This window comes from Phascolarctos cinereus, unplaced genomic scaffold (assembly GCF_003287225.1).
Source record: "Phascolarctos cinereus isolate Bilbo 61053 unplaced genomic scaffold, phaCin_HiC Scaffold_5;HRSCAF=322, whole genome shotgun sequence".
In the NCBI taxonomy this organism is placed as follows: domain Eukaryota; kingdom Metazoa; phylum Chordata; class Mammalia; order Diprotodontia; family Phascolarctidae; genus Phascolarctos; species Phascolarctos cinereus.
In genome coordinates, this window is record NW_027555958.1 from 33,646,680 (window position 1) to 33,662,789 (window position 16,110).

The window sequence follows — 16,110 nt, forward strand, 5'->3', positions numbered from 1 at the left end:
ATTGCAGCTGGCCTGAGAGTAGTACTGGGAAAATTTTTGAGGCTGCTGATAGGGGAAACAGGCCTACCAGTCACAGAAACTACAGTGACAAAAAGGGGGATCTCATTAATTAGTGTCTTATTACAGTTAATACTGATTTATTGCTTGGCTAAAAGTTGGATTGGCACTGAGTTCAGTTTCTTAGCTGGAGGCTGTCAAATCTGGGACCTTCATTAGTATTCGAGAATGCAGATTATAGTCCATGCTTGCCTTCTTACTGGTGATTTAATTGCATGTGGGCTGGCATGGCTGGCCCCATACTTGAAATAAGCACTTTTTCCTCAAGACATACAAGGAAAATGCTCATTAACTGACTCTCAAGGACCATGTTTGGTTATCAAATTTCGTTATATACTAGCAGAAAACCGTCTGTATGCCTTATTGAAAGGTGATTGATTGGTATGGTTTGATTTGTGTAATTATTGAAGCGTGGAAGATGGCTAGCTCCATATGGCTCCACTCCTAAACACCCAGATCTCTTTCTCTGATGGTCTTTTTGGTGAATGGTTTGTAAATTTAGGAATTTTTTTTCTTTTTCTGTTTTGGGGTATTTGAAATACGTGAGAAGAGTTAAAGAGCAGTTTTATGCAAGTAACTTGAAAAGAAAAGATTGACTAACACCCATCACCACTACCCCTGCAAGATATATATGTTTACTTCTGCTTTGAGCAAAACCTGGTATGTCAAAATCAAGTGAGGATGAAATGGTCTGGAATCAGAGAAATGGCTGGTTGTACAGGATAATTATCTTGCGGTTGGATTGTGGTCAGCTAGAGCTATCTCTTGGCCTGCTGGCTCTCCCCTGGCATAAGGAAATATATACAAGTGCCAGTCGTGTTAATGAAGAGGATGTCCAGCAATGCTTTGTCAGAAGCTTTATCCGAAGACATGACCTATCTGGGTAGTGTGTTGCTTATATCATAGGGCTGTCTTCCCCCTTAACAAGTAAAGTATCCAACCTGGTGGCTGGTTGCTTTGGCCTCTCTGGGAATGATTGTTCTCTGCTCTGACATCCAAAGACCTCATGCAGTTTTAGTATCTCTACTCCTAGTTTTGGCTAAGCCTTGTAATCCTCAGGAATAGGGTCTTTCGCAGTGTCACAGCCCTGACCTACCCTATGTTTGTGGTAGGGCCCTCAGCCTCTTTTGGAGGCTTTGGCTAACTTTTTTTTTCTTGCCCTCATTTTTCCCAGAGAATTTGTTGACTAAAATATTGCTATGATGCTATTTATTGAAATGGGAATTTTGTATTCTTAGATGTTCTATACAAATGTAATTGAATTATCTGCTGCATTTCAGTTGAGGTAATCTTTTATTAAGTGCTTGCTGAGTCCTAGGGATAAAAGACAAAAATGAAGCATCTCTTCCTTTCTGAGGGGGGAAGGAGAGGTACAGTCGGCAGCCTGTACATACCTAGGCAGATGAAGTAACTTCTGCAAGGAGAGAGGAGAGAGTACAAGAAGTTAAGAGAATCAAGAAAGGCATTTAGAGATTCTAAGAGATAGATAGAGGTGGCGGTAGGGAGCATCTATAAAGACAGGTGGGAGCCAGATTGTGGAGAGCTTTAGATGTCTGACCGAAGATTTTGAATTTTAACTTCTAGGCGGTAGGGAGCCAGTGAAGTAACCTGATCAGACCTGTGTCTTCGAACTATTGGTTTGGGATCAATGTGGTGAATGGATTAGAGAAGAAAGAAATTGGATGGCCAGAGAGCAGTCTCCAGGGGCCTGAAGTGGGTGGCTATGGAAGTGGAGAAATGGGGTTGGCTATGGGTGACAAAGGTTGAGGTAGAATTGATAGGACTTGGCCACTGGTTAGATATGGGAGGGAAAGAAAGGGAAGAGAATTTAAAAAAACTACTCCATGCCTGTGAGCTTGGGTAGTTGGGTAGGTTTTGTTGAGTTTGAGATGTCAGTGGGATTATGCAGGTGGAAATATCCAACATCTGTTGGTAATGTCTGTGGTAGGAAATTAAAGGTCGAGAGAGAGAGATTAGGACTGGATATATAAATGTGGCAGTCCTCTGCCGAGATTGTTGAACCCATGGAATTTAAAGACCATCAGTTAGGATGGTAACTAGTGAAAACAAAGAAAGGTCTCTGGATTTAGCTATTAAGACATTAGATAGTATTGGAGAGAACAATTTCGGTGAAGTGTTGGGGATGAGAAACCAAAATGCAAAGGCATTAAGGACTATGAGAGGCAAAGAAATGGATGCAGTGATTTGTTAGTGACCTTTTCTGGGAGTTTGGTTATGAAAGGGAAGAAATGTAGGATGATAACTTGAGATGTCAGAATCAAGTAAAGATTTTTTTTTTGAGGATGGGGCAAGCAGATCAAGCAGAGAGGTTGTTGGCCTTGGCAGGGAGGACTGTTTGAATAATCTTAGACAAAAATCTTCACTGCGATGTGATTTTTTAAAAATTTGTTACTTATAGTGTTCTTTAAGAATTTGAGTTCCAAATTCTCTAAAAAGGCAAGAAAAAGAAAGTGAAAAAATTATTCTTCAATTTGCATTCAGTTCATCAGTTCTCTCTCTGGAGGGTGGATAGTATTTTTTATTGTGAGCTCTTTGGAATTGTCTTGGATTGTTTGTATTGATCAGAGTAGCGAAGTCTTTCACAATTGTTCATCATTACAATATTGCTGTTACCATGTACAAAGATCTAGTTCTGCTCACTTTACTCTGCAGCAATTCATATAGGTCTTCTCAGATTTTACTAAAACCATCCCCTTCCTCATTTTTTATATGCCACATTGGTATCCATGTGATGCTTTTTTTCTACTGAATTATCTGGGTAATCTCATATCTGTGTTGTGTTTTGGGGTCTGGGCACTCTGTATTGTGAAATGATGTAGTTCCTCTTAATGGATTCTGCTTTTTCCTCTTCGGTTATAATTTCTTACAAAACTTATGAAATGCTATGAAATTTTAATGCAGATAAACCCACTGTCCTACCTCGAAAGTGGTTGGTGTATCTAGTTAGGATTAGTTATTGTTCTGAAGCCAGTTGACATTGATTTACTGGCTAGAGCTTTTCATAAAATATCCCCAAGAAAAAGGGCATTACATTCTGCAGAGGGAGAAGAAACTTCATCCGTAAGGACCAACCTCTGGCTTAATTTTTAAATACTTTTTATTCTGTCCTCAGCAGCTGGAAAGTGTGTTACAATTTATTTTGTAGCATTTTCCCTTGAATTAATCTTGTATAGGACTTCCTTTCATGCTTACCCTAGCTCTAAAAGTCTGTGAAAGTAAATCCGTGAAGATACTGGATTACCCTGTATTTAATAAACGCCAGTTTACTAAGGCTGAGGCCTTGCAGATTAAGCATGTTATTTCAGAGAACAGGTTATTAGGAAGTGAAGAGGTTCACTGATGGTGAAGTGCTTGTATATTAGCATAGCCCAAGTTAAGAAAAACACAGACTTACTGCCCTGCTGTAAAACAGCTGCATTATAATTAGCATGCCTTTTTCTGTCATGCTTATCTACCAGGTATACTTGTTTTTATACTGACAAGCTATGGTGGTTAATACCATTCATTATTTTTAACAGGCTTTAGCAGAATCATTCCAAACAACTTGCTCCTTAGACTTAAGAAGTTTGGTTATGTAAAGCATCTGATTAAAGCAAGAGTTACTTTTCTTGTTAATTTTTGGATGCCTTTTCTTTTTCCATCATTGATTTCTGAAAAAAACTACCCACCCCAACCCCCACCTCAGTCTTCTCTTTTATAATAAATATTGATAGGAGGTAGTTCATAGTTTCATAAAACCAACTCAAACCTCAAACTCATCTGACAATTATACGGCATGAGGTGCCCATCCCATGGCTTCCTGCAAAGAAAGCACAGAGGTGTGTTTTCTCAACTTTTGGGGGCCAAGTATAGCCATTCTAAACTGCCACACTGGTCATTGAATGCGTGAGTGTTTTTCCAGGTTCTACTTAACTTCACTTAAGCAAGTGTTGCCTTTTTCATAGAATCATTTGGTCATCTTGATTCTTGTATCTATCAGATATTTATTTTAGAAGACAGACTTCTTTGATATTATTTCTCAAGTGGCTGTTGGCTCTGTTATTCCATAACAATGGATTTATTTCAAATGATCCACAAATCATTCTGTTCTTGTTCTTCCGGGGTTTTCCAGTGATGAGCTATGAGAGCCAACCTGATCATAGACAGCATGCTTCACCAGATCCTGACTACAAACAAGAAAAAAATGGGTGGCAGTAGTTTAATTTCAGTCATCAAATAGCTGCTTCCTAAAATCAACACTTGGAAGTTCTTCAGGCGGCGATATCCCTATCTCTGGTCCATGTTACAGAGTCGAAGTTGCCAGGAGCCCCCCATTCTGGACTCTAGGGCTGCCTCCTTCTCTGCTTCCCAGAGCTTTCTAGAATGTCTTAAAAAAAGGTTATTCGCATCATCTTGAGACGTTCTGAGTCTTAACATTAAAGTCAGAAGCATTGTTGTCTGAACCATTCAGTAATACTGTTTTCTTGTTGTTTTTGCAGAAATGGAATCTATTTGGAATTTGCAGAAGCAAGGTAAGTCATGAGGAATATGTTGAATGGAAATGATCAATACCAGCAGTATTGGGGAGGAGGGGGAGCGGAGTGCCCTTGGCTGCCATGAGGGATTCTCTAGGGGCCTCCAGCTCTTGGCGCTGGGTGATTGATGCTCTTTGGGAGGAGCAGAGAAAACTGAACCCTCAGTCGTTGGCCTTCATGGTCCTAGAAGGGATTAGCAAAACCTTATTGGATCCCTTAGCCTAAGGCCAAGGGAAAGATCAAGGGGTACAGCCAAATAGTGCTTTAAACAGCGTTGCCTTTCTGCTCTTGTGTGTCTGTGGGGAGGAATGCTAAGGCCTGAAATACCTAGACAGGTAGGCAGGAGGCTAGAGGCTCTAATCCACGGATGGCTAGTACTTGAATAAAAACTTTGCATATGTAAAAGTATAATTTCTTGATCATATATATAATTTTTCTTCTTGGGCCCTGAAACTTGGGTGTACATTGAGGTCGTTTAAAAAGCTAAATTCAATATGATGCAGATGTAACATTTTACTTTGGTGTGCCTCCTTCCCAAATGTTAGTGAACTGCATGAACTATCCCGAAAGTAAAATTTAATATATGAGAATCCATATCACATCCAAACACGTTAACAAATGCACTGAATTTTGAGTCTTCGTGTACCTTTTGGCTAGTATTGACTGTATTTCAGGCTAAAATAACATTGGAAACATCCTAAGAACAATTTCTAAAATACCTAAAATTAGACATATTGGAAAAGACTTAGCAAGCTCCTCATTTACAGGTGAGGCAGCCAAGCTCCACAGATGCTCAATGCTTTGTTCAAGGGCACCTACCTCGGGGGTGATAGAATGAGTACTAAAGTCCAAGTGTGCTGACCATCCAGTGTTCTCCCTAGAAAGCCAGGGCTTTGCAGTGTTGGTGTCCATTAGTGATTTAGGGGCAGGTGTTTTTAGCCAAAAATAAATGAATGTTTGCACAGGCAAAACTTGGGCTAAAGGCTCTCAGTATCCTTGCTGCCACTACCCAGGGTCCCACATGTGGCCTCCCCAAGTCCCTTCCTGGGTTTACTCTTTTCTTATTTCTCTTCTTCCTCCTGCCTTATCCTCCTCCTCTTCCCGCACTTTATATCAGGACTAGACTCTACTGTGCCTTCCCAGGTCACAGCTCATTTGAGAAGTTCCTTGTATTTAAAGGAAGTGCTGATGAGAAAGGGCTCCTTCCTCAGTGAGCTCTCTAGTTCCTACATACCACAAGTACATTATAAGATACTTCTAGAGACTAATTGCTATTTTGGCCTTGTATAAATTAAGTAAAATAATGCAAACTTAATCTCTTTGGTATCAAATCTCTATCTCTTGTTAATTCCTTTCAGTGTTCCCAAAATATTTTTTTCCTACCTCCCTTCTCCATTAGATGATACCAGAACCAAATGAGGTTAGGAGTCCTTCTCTATGTTCATTTATCCTCATTTCTGCTATTACTGTTGACACAAGATTAGGGTGGATGTGAAGCTGCACTTAATAGATCTTTTCCTTAGAGAGAAGCCATAGTTTCTGTAATCTTAAGTGGGTGCTAATTTTCCTTGCAGTTGAACCAAATCTGTTTGCCAGGTGGTCAGGGGACAGTGGTTTAATTGGAAAAGCCTTGTTCACAGCTCACCTTGAATGTGGATTCTTATAAGTTCATTTTCATCTTTATCTTGTTTACTTAGGCGTCTTTGATAATCATGTCCTGGGCTTATATTTCGAAGATCAAATACGTTTCTAAAATATCAATTTGTAAAAGATAATTGGGGTTTACATGGTTCCTTAAAAAGTAAGGCTCTCTAAAGATGGGAGCAGGAGCTTTTAAATCTAATCTAAAAGTTTTGAATAAGACTGCCTGAGGGTTGGACAAGTATATACACACTATTTTTATTATTGGATGTTTCCAACCCAAGAGACAACATACTCTTAGGGGTGTGTGTGTGTGTGTGTGTGTGTGTTGCCATGGATTAAGAGGAAACGGAAACAATATGATTAAAAAGAACTAAAAGTTCTGCCAAACTTCTCTTTAAATACATATGTATATGTAATTATATATTTTGTGTAGGATTCACTTCTAAGTGCACCCACAGTGATCAAATTAAACTTAATTTGCACTGATCTATATGGACTCTTGAATATACTGTTGGGAGTTGTATTAAAAGAGGCAGGCAAATACATGGATTGTGACAGTTACATATGAGAGAATTTTCAGCGACAGTCAGGTTGGTGGGGTGTTTGTTTTTCTTAGGGGAGTCATGTTTGAAGCATCATTTCACCTTTTTTTTCCCCTCCCACAGATCCCCAAAGGATAATCACTTATGATGAAGCCATGGATAGTCCAGATCAATGAAGGCAGCAGGACAGACAGACAGACAGCAGGACAGGCTGCCTGTTTGTCACCTTTCTGCAGCATCAGAGCCGTTCATGGGGGACACGAGGCTTTGATGCTCCTTCTAGATCTTCAGTGCAGCAGAGGAACCATAAGTAGAATCACAGGATAATATATACAAATATATATATAGTTATTTAAAAAAAAAAGAGGCAACTGAAAGTAATTAGACTTCTTAAGGAATCAGAAAATTTATTTCAAGAGACTACACATGGTTATTTAATCTCCGGTACTGAGTAGATTTTTTCTTTTTGTTAGTTTTTGTTTTGTTTTAAAGAGTGAATGCAAGTGATTAATGAATACAGACTCGATACACAAGCGTGGTTCCAAAGTTCCTGCTGTCATCAGCTCGGGCAACAAATGACCCAGTGGAGAGGCAATTCCGCTTTTAAAGGTCTTGGTTTCTTGTTCGGTGACTAGTGATTCGCTAATCACGGAACCCAGAATGAGTCAACATTTTTCCCCACTCCTTCAGTCTTTTTGTTTTACTTTGAACCCTACAAGAATGCTGGATAGAAACGCCTTGAAGTTTGCAGGGTTGCCTTTTCCAGAATATGGTTTGCATGTCTTGCCCGGAGTAAAACAGCCTGTGGGGTGCTGGGGAAGTTGTCATCTTTGGGGGGTGGGAGGGGGATGGAAACCCTACAATTCTGGAATAATAGGTGGTGCACAGTTGACTTGGCTTCAGTGACACATTGGACTTTTACGACTGAAGAATTCATAGGAGTGTCATTTTAAGACAAGTTGCAGAACAAGCAATTGGTTTAGTCATTTAACATACAAAAAGACTGTTCCCACATTTTTATCTAACTGTAACTGGGAGCAAAAATATACCCTGCTTTTCAACTGTAGGTGCTCCAGACTTGCTCTGTCTAACACTAAATGTGCTGGGGGTTTTCCTTGTTTTTCATCACAAATCTTAAAAAAAACATGTTTATGTTCCTTTTCTGCATACTCCTTACCCCTTAATTTTTTTTTTCTTAAGTCATTTTAAAAAAGGAAAAGAAAAAGGGAAAAAAGCTTATGAGAACTAAAATGTTTCCATATTTGTTTCTAGCCAGTGGGGAAGATAGAAACCCTGCCCCTGAAAGGTACCTTTTTCTATTTTCCTGCAATCTGTGTACTGCTGAGCTATTTGCTTCTGATTATCTCTCTATTAAATATATTTTATTACTAGAGCAAATTTTTTTAAAGGAATGGAATGTGAAAATCTGGGAAGACCTTTATGGCAGAGAGAGCATAAGCCCCGGCTCCCCATCCCAGCCGTCCTGTGCACTGCAGCCAGGGTGTAGCACGCTGAAACGGTTTTTGCTTTCTTCGTTTTTGCCTAGGTGGGGGGAGGGGGGGATGCAAAATCAAGGGTCCAAGATAAGATCAACCAGATGTTCGTGGCAAAATAAATTCTCTGACCTGTTGGACCATCACAGGTACTAGAATTTAAAAAAAAAAAAGCACCCACACTTAAAATACAGCTTAAATAGCTGGGCATTTAGATGGAAAGGTATTTTCTAATAAGATGAGATTGGATCCTGTGGGGCATTAGGGGATAAAGTAACTTGTCCTGCTGAGCCCCTTTTGTTTGGGTGTGTCCAGTATTTGGAGATTGTAGCAGTGATGGGTTGTCTGGTTTTGTTAATTATTTAAGGCTTTTATTAAGGTAGTTCCTGGAAGAAGCTGTTGGATTCAACATAGGATAGAGAAACTAAATATCTTTAAAAATCTGCTGGTTTCTGCCCTGCTTAGATTTTAAAAGTATAAGCATGGATTGCCAACTCCATTTTATGTAAACAAGCTTTTTATACATAATATATATATTAAAAAAAATAACTTATTGTATCAGTCCAGGTTCAGAAACTTGTGGTTGGCCAGTTCCAGAATAGTTTCATTTCACCTGTAAACTGTATCACCTTTACAAATGTTGTAATTTTCAAATGTATAATATGTTTACAGATGTGCCCTGCATCTAGTCTGCCTGTGTTCCTATTTTAATTCTGTTGAGTCTCCTGCCTGCTTGCCAAAAGCTAGGATGCCTCAGGCTCTCATACAACTCTGAGCAGAGGCATCCGTGAGCTTTAAAGCATTGAACAAACTGGAAAATGCAGCATAATACTGAGGTTGGAAGAAGTCTGTGTTTGTGTTTTTTTTTTTAATAAAATTTTTTAAAAGTTACAAAAAAGTCAAAACATTATAAGGTTGCTTTAAAAAAAAGGCTCCAGTTTGTTTTACTGGTTTTAAAGTTCTGCTGTGTGTTCAATTGCCTTGTGTAACCACTTGCCGCCTTAGGGCCAGATTCCATTTTTTTTCCCTCTCCCAAGTCTGTTTTGCTCACCTTTGATTTTCAAGTCTTCTGGCCCATGATGCCCTATCCCCATCTCATCCCCCAGCAGTTTTTTGGGGGTTAGTGAGGTTCAGAAGTTGAATGAAAATTTTCTCTGTACACATTTTTGTTTAAGAAACAAAATTACCCAACGAAACTTAAAATCTTACCTTGCGTATGTAGAAGCAAAACTTAATGAGTATTGAGGAAACACTACTTAGCCTAAGGACTTTCAAATAAATTGTCAAAAGATAATAAGCAAACTATGTTGGCCCCTGTCTTCCTTGCTTCCTCCACGGGCCTCCTTAGCTTAGGGAAGGGGCAAGGAGAGGCCTGCCTTCCCTTTTCGTCTTGCACAGGTGGTGGAGAGTTGTACTCGTAGACTGAACATTTCACTTTTTTTCCATTGAAGTTTAGCTGCATTGTATGATTAGATTTCTGTAGTTAGAAACTTGTCTTTCTGGGAACCCTAATGCCCCTACCACATTAAGTCAGTATTTCTGGGCATTGGGTTAATGGACATTTTTGCTGAGGGACAAGCAGGACATTGGGATAAACCTCCTTTGTGCCAGTTTTGTAACACTTAACTCTCTACTTGTCTGAAAAGTTTCTCCTTAGGTCCTCACACAATTCCTTCCAGAGCACTTATTAAAAAAAAAAATCTTAAGAGTTAATCTGTTTTCTGATTATTTTGTATAAACTTTAAACTCAGCTGTGATTAATTTAGCACATTTAAATAATGATAATGTGTTACTGTTGGGTATAATGAATTTTGCTTCTACTCAGAGTATTAGTACTGTAGCATAAAACCAAATACAGTCTGAGGGATTACAATATCCCTTCATTCTAAAGACTGAAAATTGTGTGTGTGTGTGTGTGTGTGTGTGTGTGTGTCCCCTGCATGTGAGGAGGAGGGAAATGATGGTGAAGACTTGGAAGTAAAAGAATGTGTGTAAAGCATTAGTATTCAGAGAACAAACTTGTATTTATTTTGTGCCATTTGTTTTCATTATACAGAGCAAAGTCAGGTGGTTTTAATCTTTTAAAACAATAAGGTAGTATTTGAAATATGGCACTAAGAATGAGCTCATGACCTATTTTTTTTTAATAGCAATGAAGATACTAATTAAGGGTGAAGAATTCTTTAAAAATCTGTCTTGATTGTAGGCTCCTATGTCACATACCACTTTCCTGTAAGTGTCTTGAGTAGATTCCTTCCCCCATCCCCCTTAAAGACAGGGTGTGTTTGTCTTTGCTTCTTCTCCCACCCTCGCCCTGCTGAAGTTAATCAAATGGCTAGAGCCTTGCTTTTTGCCTTTTCAAGTGACAGGTTTTATAGAAGGGATATTGGGATGTCTGGTACATCAGCTTGCTCTTTCTTTTCGGGGAAGGAATGCCAGACAAGGTAGCTGCCTTGTGGATCTTGTCTTTCTGTAAAATAGCCTAAAAGCTATTAGCTCTTTTCTGTTTTAGAGCTTAGGGGGCTTAGCTAGTCACTGCTTACTGAGAATCTGCAAAAACTTAATCTTGTTATGAGAGCTGCCATTTAAAAAAAAAGTTGCATGGAACGATAGACACAACTAACCTCAGTGAAGTTCCAGGGGGGTAACGCCCAAGATAGGCTCATGGTTCAGCTGTAGTAGCTGCTGCTATCCCACATGAAATTATCCAGCAGCTTCTCATGTTAATTGCTGTGAACTTTAAAAAATTTCAGAAAAGGCATTTGGTGTGAAATTATTACAATATATACACTGAATGACCCCTGAAGGGGGAACTTGGAGATAAGACTCTGGATTGATTAGCCACAGCTAAACATGGGGTGGGGGGTGGGGTTTCTATTTAGCCCCTCCAACCTCGTGTTCTTCAAAGAGGAGAGCTGGCCTCTACAGAGAATCTCTGGTTTGACCACTTGTACATTTCCTCAGACCACACAAGTGTACCTTCACGATCAGCAGCTGCTGAAGAGAGCCTTTTATTCCCATCCGTAAGACAGCTGTTACGCCAGTGCTGTTGAAGGACGATGTATTTGGCCAGCAGTGAGGTTTTTTGGAGGGGAGGGCAGGGTATCCTCAGGTCAGACTGAGAATGCTGCTCAAGTAGGGACAAAGGTCTTCAATCTTGTGTCCTTTGTGAAGTTTTTCCATTTAATTTGGGGAAGGATGTTTTACATGTTGGTATTTTAGGAGCGCTTTAAGAGGGAAGGGTAGGAAGCAAAGCTAGAAGCCCAAATGGCTTCTATTGGAGTTTGCCCAGGCAAACCACGCTGGTACCCTAGTCCTTGACGCCAAGGTTATTAAATACTGAGGGAAGCACCGGGATTGTTTTCCGGTGTGGGAAGCCACTTCTGTGCATCGTCCACAAGTAGATGAGTCTGTGCAAATTGGGAGAAGCATGAACCCGGATAGAAGATGGAGTGGGCAAAGGGACCCCGCTCATACCCTGTATTAACTGAGCTTTGTAGTTCGAGTTTGCACAGCAATGTCACCATAGTACAGGTGGCTTGTTTGCAGTCTTAATGTCTGGACCTGGTGTAACAGCTGAATTCCAGAGGCAGTATAGTCCTCCTGCATTCCTAGGAGCGTATGGCTAGTGGGTACTGGAGATCCTTGGGGAAAATCAGTCCCTGCGTGTTCTGGGATCACTGGATCTATAGTTCCTCTTTGACACTTCATCCTAAAGCTTTGTTTTATGTTCAGAGTTCTAGAGCCATTTTGTAACATCATAGTATGTTTCCCTTTTCTACAGCCTTATTAACAACAATAGAAACTTTAAAAAAAAAGTCCCATTTGCATCACTTTGGTATGAAAATTGTACAGGGCAAACATACCAACCTTAAGCTGATGTAAAATTTGCAGTTTGCCGCTCAAACTGTTGGCTTTCCATTACGGTCTTTCCTCAGGTGCTAAATAAGGGTTCCAAAAGTGGATACTGCTTTTAGGAATTTCCGCTTTACTCTTATGTCTATTTTTTTTTTTTGCTAGGTGTTGTAAAGATTATTAAGTATTTTAACAAATGGTTTGTTTTAATATGTAAATAAGAATTATGCCTCTTTAATTTGACCCTCTGTTAAAAGTCTAAGTTTATTGTTTATCCTTTATTGAGGAATCCTCTCTTGACCTTGAAGACTTTTCATTGTGTTGCTGCATTTAAGAATGGACTTACAAATGTGTTCATGTTGTCTTGGGTTAAAGCTCCTGCTGCTGCTATGAGTGACTGAAAATCAAGAATGTGATGCACTTTTTCCATGAACAATACGCCATGATTTCTTCCTGGGTTGCTTAGGTCCCTTATCTGCAGCACAGCCACTAACTCTTAAGAGTGACTAGGAGACTGTTGGAGAGGAGAGGAGGAAAGGGGGGGGGACACATCAGTGGAGGTGGCTTACCGTGATGCCCATGAAAGACAATAAATAACTGGGTGACAAAACCAGTATGAGCCTGTCACTATAAAGCTTTTTGGCCTTAAAAAAAAGTTCTCTTTCCACTATCAAAAATTAATCCCTTTATAGCATTGCCCGTGTTCCTCCTTCTGTGTCAGGAGATGGAGGCAGAAGGGGGAAAATGACTTCTTAAAGTCAAAAAGGATATGTGACTTCCTGGAAAAGAACCTTAGGTGATGACTTTCCTCAATGTGATGAATACATAGAGGGGAAATCGTCATTTAAGTGCTGCTGTTAGCCAATTAGACTTACTATCCCCATAGTCTGTATTTAAGAGACATGCATCCTTTTTCTGTCCGGGGGGGGGCGGGCACGGGGCACGAGGGATGTTCAGATTACCAGGTGAACCTATAATTGTCTGTGGTAGTCTTGGGGGAGAGGGTGGTACAGGCGTTCTGCAAAAACAGTTCCCCCAATACTGCATCATTCTGTGATGAGTTTGCAAAAGTGGTAGTGAGTAAATTCTTTAAAAGTAAATGGAGACCACAGGGAGATGCATTCCTATACCAGGAAATATTGGCCCATGAAGGTGGGGTACTGGTAATGCATGCTTTTGTTTGTTTGGGGTCTAGACTGACTTCCACTATATCTATTGCCTTGGACCAAAGGTAAACCCAAGTATATACAGATTAAGTGGGACTTGACAAGAGGGAAGGGAAAATGTTTAAGCGAATAAGGGATCTTAAAGGAAATTGTTAAGAATACAGGGAAGAAAACACCAAATAGGGTAAGAAATCACTCCCTTTATCCCTTCAGTGGAGATAAGAGGAATGTGTAGCCTAGCCTTACCTAGTCAGATTTTTTGAGAACAAAATTTCAATTTTGCCCATGGCCTGTAAATACTACAGAGACAAAAGTCTGCCTGCTTATTCAGTACGTTTTCTTTAGCCAGAGTTTTATATTTTTATATCAATGTGCCTTGCATGTGTATTTTTTTAAGAAAGAAAACTAGATCTTCTGGTAGTTTCTGAGGTCCACGTTCTTGCCATCTCATGCTGAATGATGAGCTCACCCTTTGATCTCTGGTTATTGGTCCTGTCACAAACTGGAACTGCTTTAGAACTGGGGTAATTTATATTTTACTCTTAATGTGTTAGTGGCTGTTCTGTAGGTTGTGAGGAGAGTCCTCTTCTGGTCCTCTCTTGCCTCTACCTGCTGGCTTTTAGCACCTTCCTCGAGTCATGTGACAGATTTCTCATGTTCCTGTTCCCTGTTCTCCCTGCCCCTTTAACTGAAGGGGTTCTAAACTGCTTTGTCTGCAAAACCCTGGGAGGGATGGAGCCAACTTTGCTCTGGAATTCTGTGGGAGCTGCTAGAGCGCTATCAGCTCTCTCCAATTTAAAAGTTTTTGTTAAAATACAGCACCTTGCTTATTATTAAATAAAAACAAAAATGAAGAAAAATGCTTGTCGGCAGCCCTTGTCTGGAAATAACGAACTGTGCAGTTCTGGTTTGTTCCATTTCCCATTACGTCTCCAGACGCACTCTCCCTAGTGTGACTTGTTAGCCTCTGTTCCTGTAGCGGTGTGGATGTGAATGCTTTGCTCGCATTACTTCTTAGAAATGCATTTTGCACACTTGGGTTTTGCCGAAGCTCCGTGAAAAGGGTAGTTCTAAGCAGACGAATAAAGCTATGCACACGTTTTGAAAGTTATGTGACATCACCTGTCCCTCTCATCATCTCCCGTGATGCTCTTAGCTTTGCCATCTCCGAGGGAGGCTATATCTTGAGAACACAGTTCTGGTCTACCTTGAAACTACAGAAATAGGAAGAAAGAGCACTCCTAGCAGTAGACCCAGTTTGGAAAGGAGAGCTTGGCTTAGATACGTTAGATGTCATTTTGTTGGGGAGATTTGAATAACTTTCCCGCCCCCAACCCTATGCTATTGCTTCCTTTGGTAAGAATTATACCACTATGTCTTGGATCAAAAGAAGGGATGTGAACTAAGTTAGAGTGAAGGGACCGTTTCACGGAACTTTTGGCCAATTTAATGTCTTAAGTGTTCAGTGGGTTTAAAGGTAAGGTTGAGTGGTTTTCACACGGTTTTAACATAGTTTTTTGGTCAAGTGTTCAAATAGAGGAAGTGGACTTTGAGATTCGTTTAGCTGCTACACTCACCCAAAACATTCTTTGGGTGTTTGCAGAAGAAGCACAAAACCTTCTGGGGAAGTTTGTCCCAGGACAATTGCCCTTGTTACTTAGTGAAGGAATATGGGGCCAGTTAATTTGCTGCAATTTGCATGCACTAAATAGCTTTACTTTTTGTGTTTGCTATTTTTAAAAAAATGTATAAATGTCCTAATCTGGTTTAGTTAAACCATTCTTTAAAGATTTCTCTTTTTTGGGGGGTAGGGGTAATGTAGCTTAGGGCCTTTGTTTAGGAAAGGCTAAAGAGATCACTTAACAGTTTTTCCTCCTATGCTCTTAGGTCCGGCAGAAATCCTTAGCTAATGTTACAGTTTTTCCAGTGTACAGAAGAGGGCTATTTTTCAGTCATCACATGTGTGCTTATGTACCTTCGGTGGTTTTGGAACCCACCTGGAGGTCCTTAATGTGTGTTGACTTTAAAAACACTGGCAGTCGCCCCCTCCCACCTCTTTTCTGTGTTGTCAGTATTCGTGGCAGTTAAACTAATGCCATCACCCAGACTTAAAGATCCACTCAGTTGCATGGCCTGAAAGGCAGAAGTGCCCTCGAGTGTGCACAGGCTCTGCCCTAGGCGGACAAGCCTATTCTAAAGCATCTGTCAGTAGTTAATGTTTGTGTCCAGTTACGCTAGAACATGGCGGGGAGGGTCTTGTCATGGCAGCTTGTCTGTTTAGGAGCTGAGTTACCTCTTAGTTTGAGAGAAGGGTGTGGGATACCATGGCATAAGTACTAAGATTTTCCCTCCTCTCTTCTTTCTCCTGCCTCCCAAGTAATTTCATAAAGGGTTCAAAAAATGTGTCACACAGTGAAAAAGCCAGGCATTCTCCAAATCTGAGAGCAATGACCAGGGATGAACCTTTTAGCTAATTGCTTAGGCATTTGCTGTAGCTGTATCTGACATCATAGAACCCAAGGAGGGTCTGTGTCAGTTACATGATGTAATCTTTCTTTGTTGATGTCTTCACATCCAGTGTTTTAAAAGACAAAGAATCCGCGTGAATTTCATTTATTCTGCTGACCCAACAACAGCTCTGCAACCGTACCTAGATTTACTTATTTTATCGGGGGGGGGGGACCCAGGAAATTTGTAGATCAAAGCAATGTAAATTGTCGAATAAAAGTTTTAAAGTTTAAGAGGTGTTTGCGTATTCCATTTGACCCTTTTCTGTTTGCTGGCTCACAGAAGCCCTTTCTGAGAGCAGTGTGAGTAA

The 16,110-nt window shown here is 40.2% G+C and overlaps 1 protein-coding gene across 1 annotated transcript in view; it reads left to right on the forward strand.

The window, feature by feature from the left end:
• The window catches only part of NUFIP2 (nuclear FMR1 interacting protein 2), a 28,309-nt gene extending 12,276 nt beyond the window's left edge, over positions 1-16,033 (forward strand). Inside the window, exons 3-4 of the mRNA XM_020963197.2 lie at positions 4,557-4,589; positions 6,902-16,033. Of these exons, the coding sequence (XP_020818856.1) occupies positions 4,557-4,589; positions 6,902-6,954 (86 nt within the window). The 3' untranslated portion in view covers positions 6,955-16,033. The remainder of the gene's footprint in view (positions 1-4,556; positions 4,590-6,901) is intronic.
• Positions 16,034-16,110: the final 77 nt, after the last annotated feature.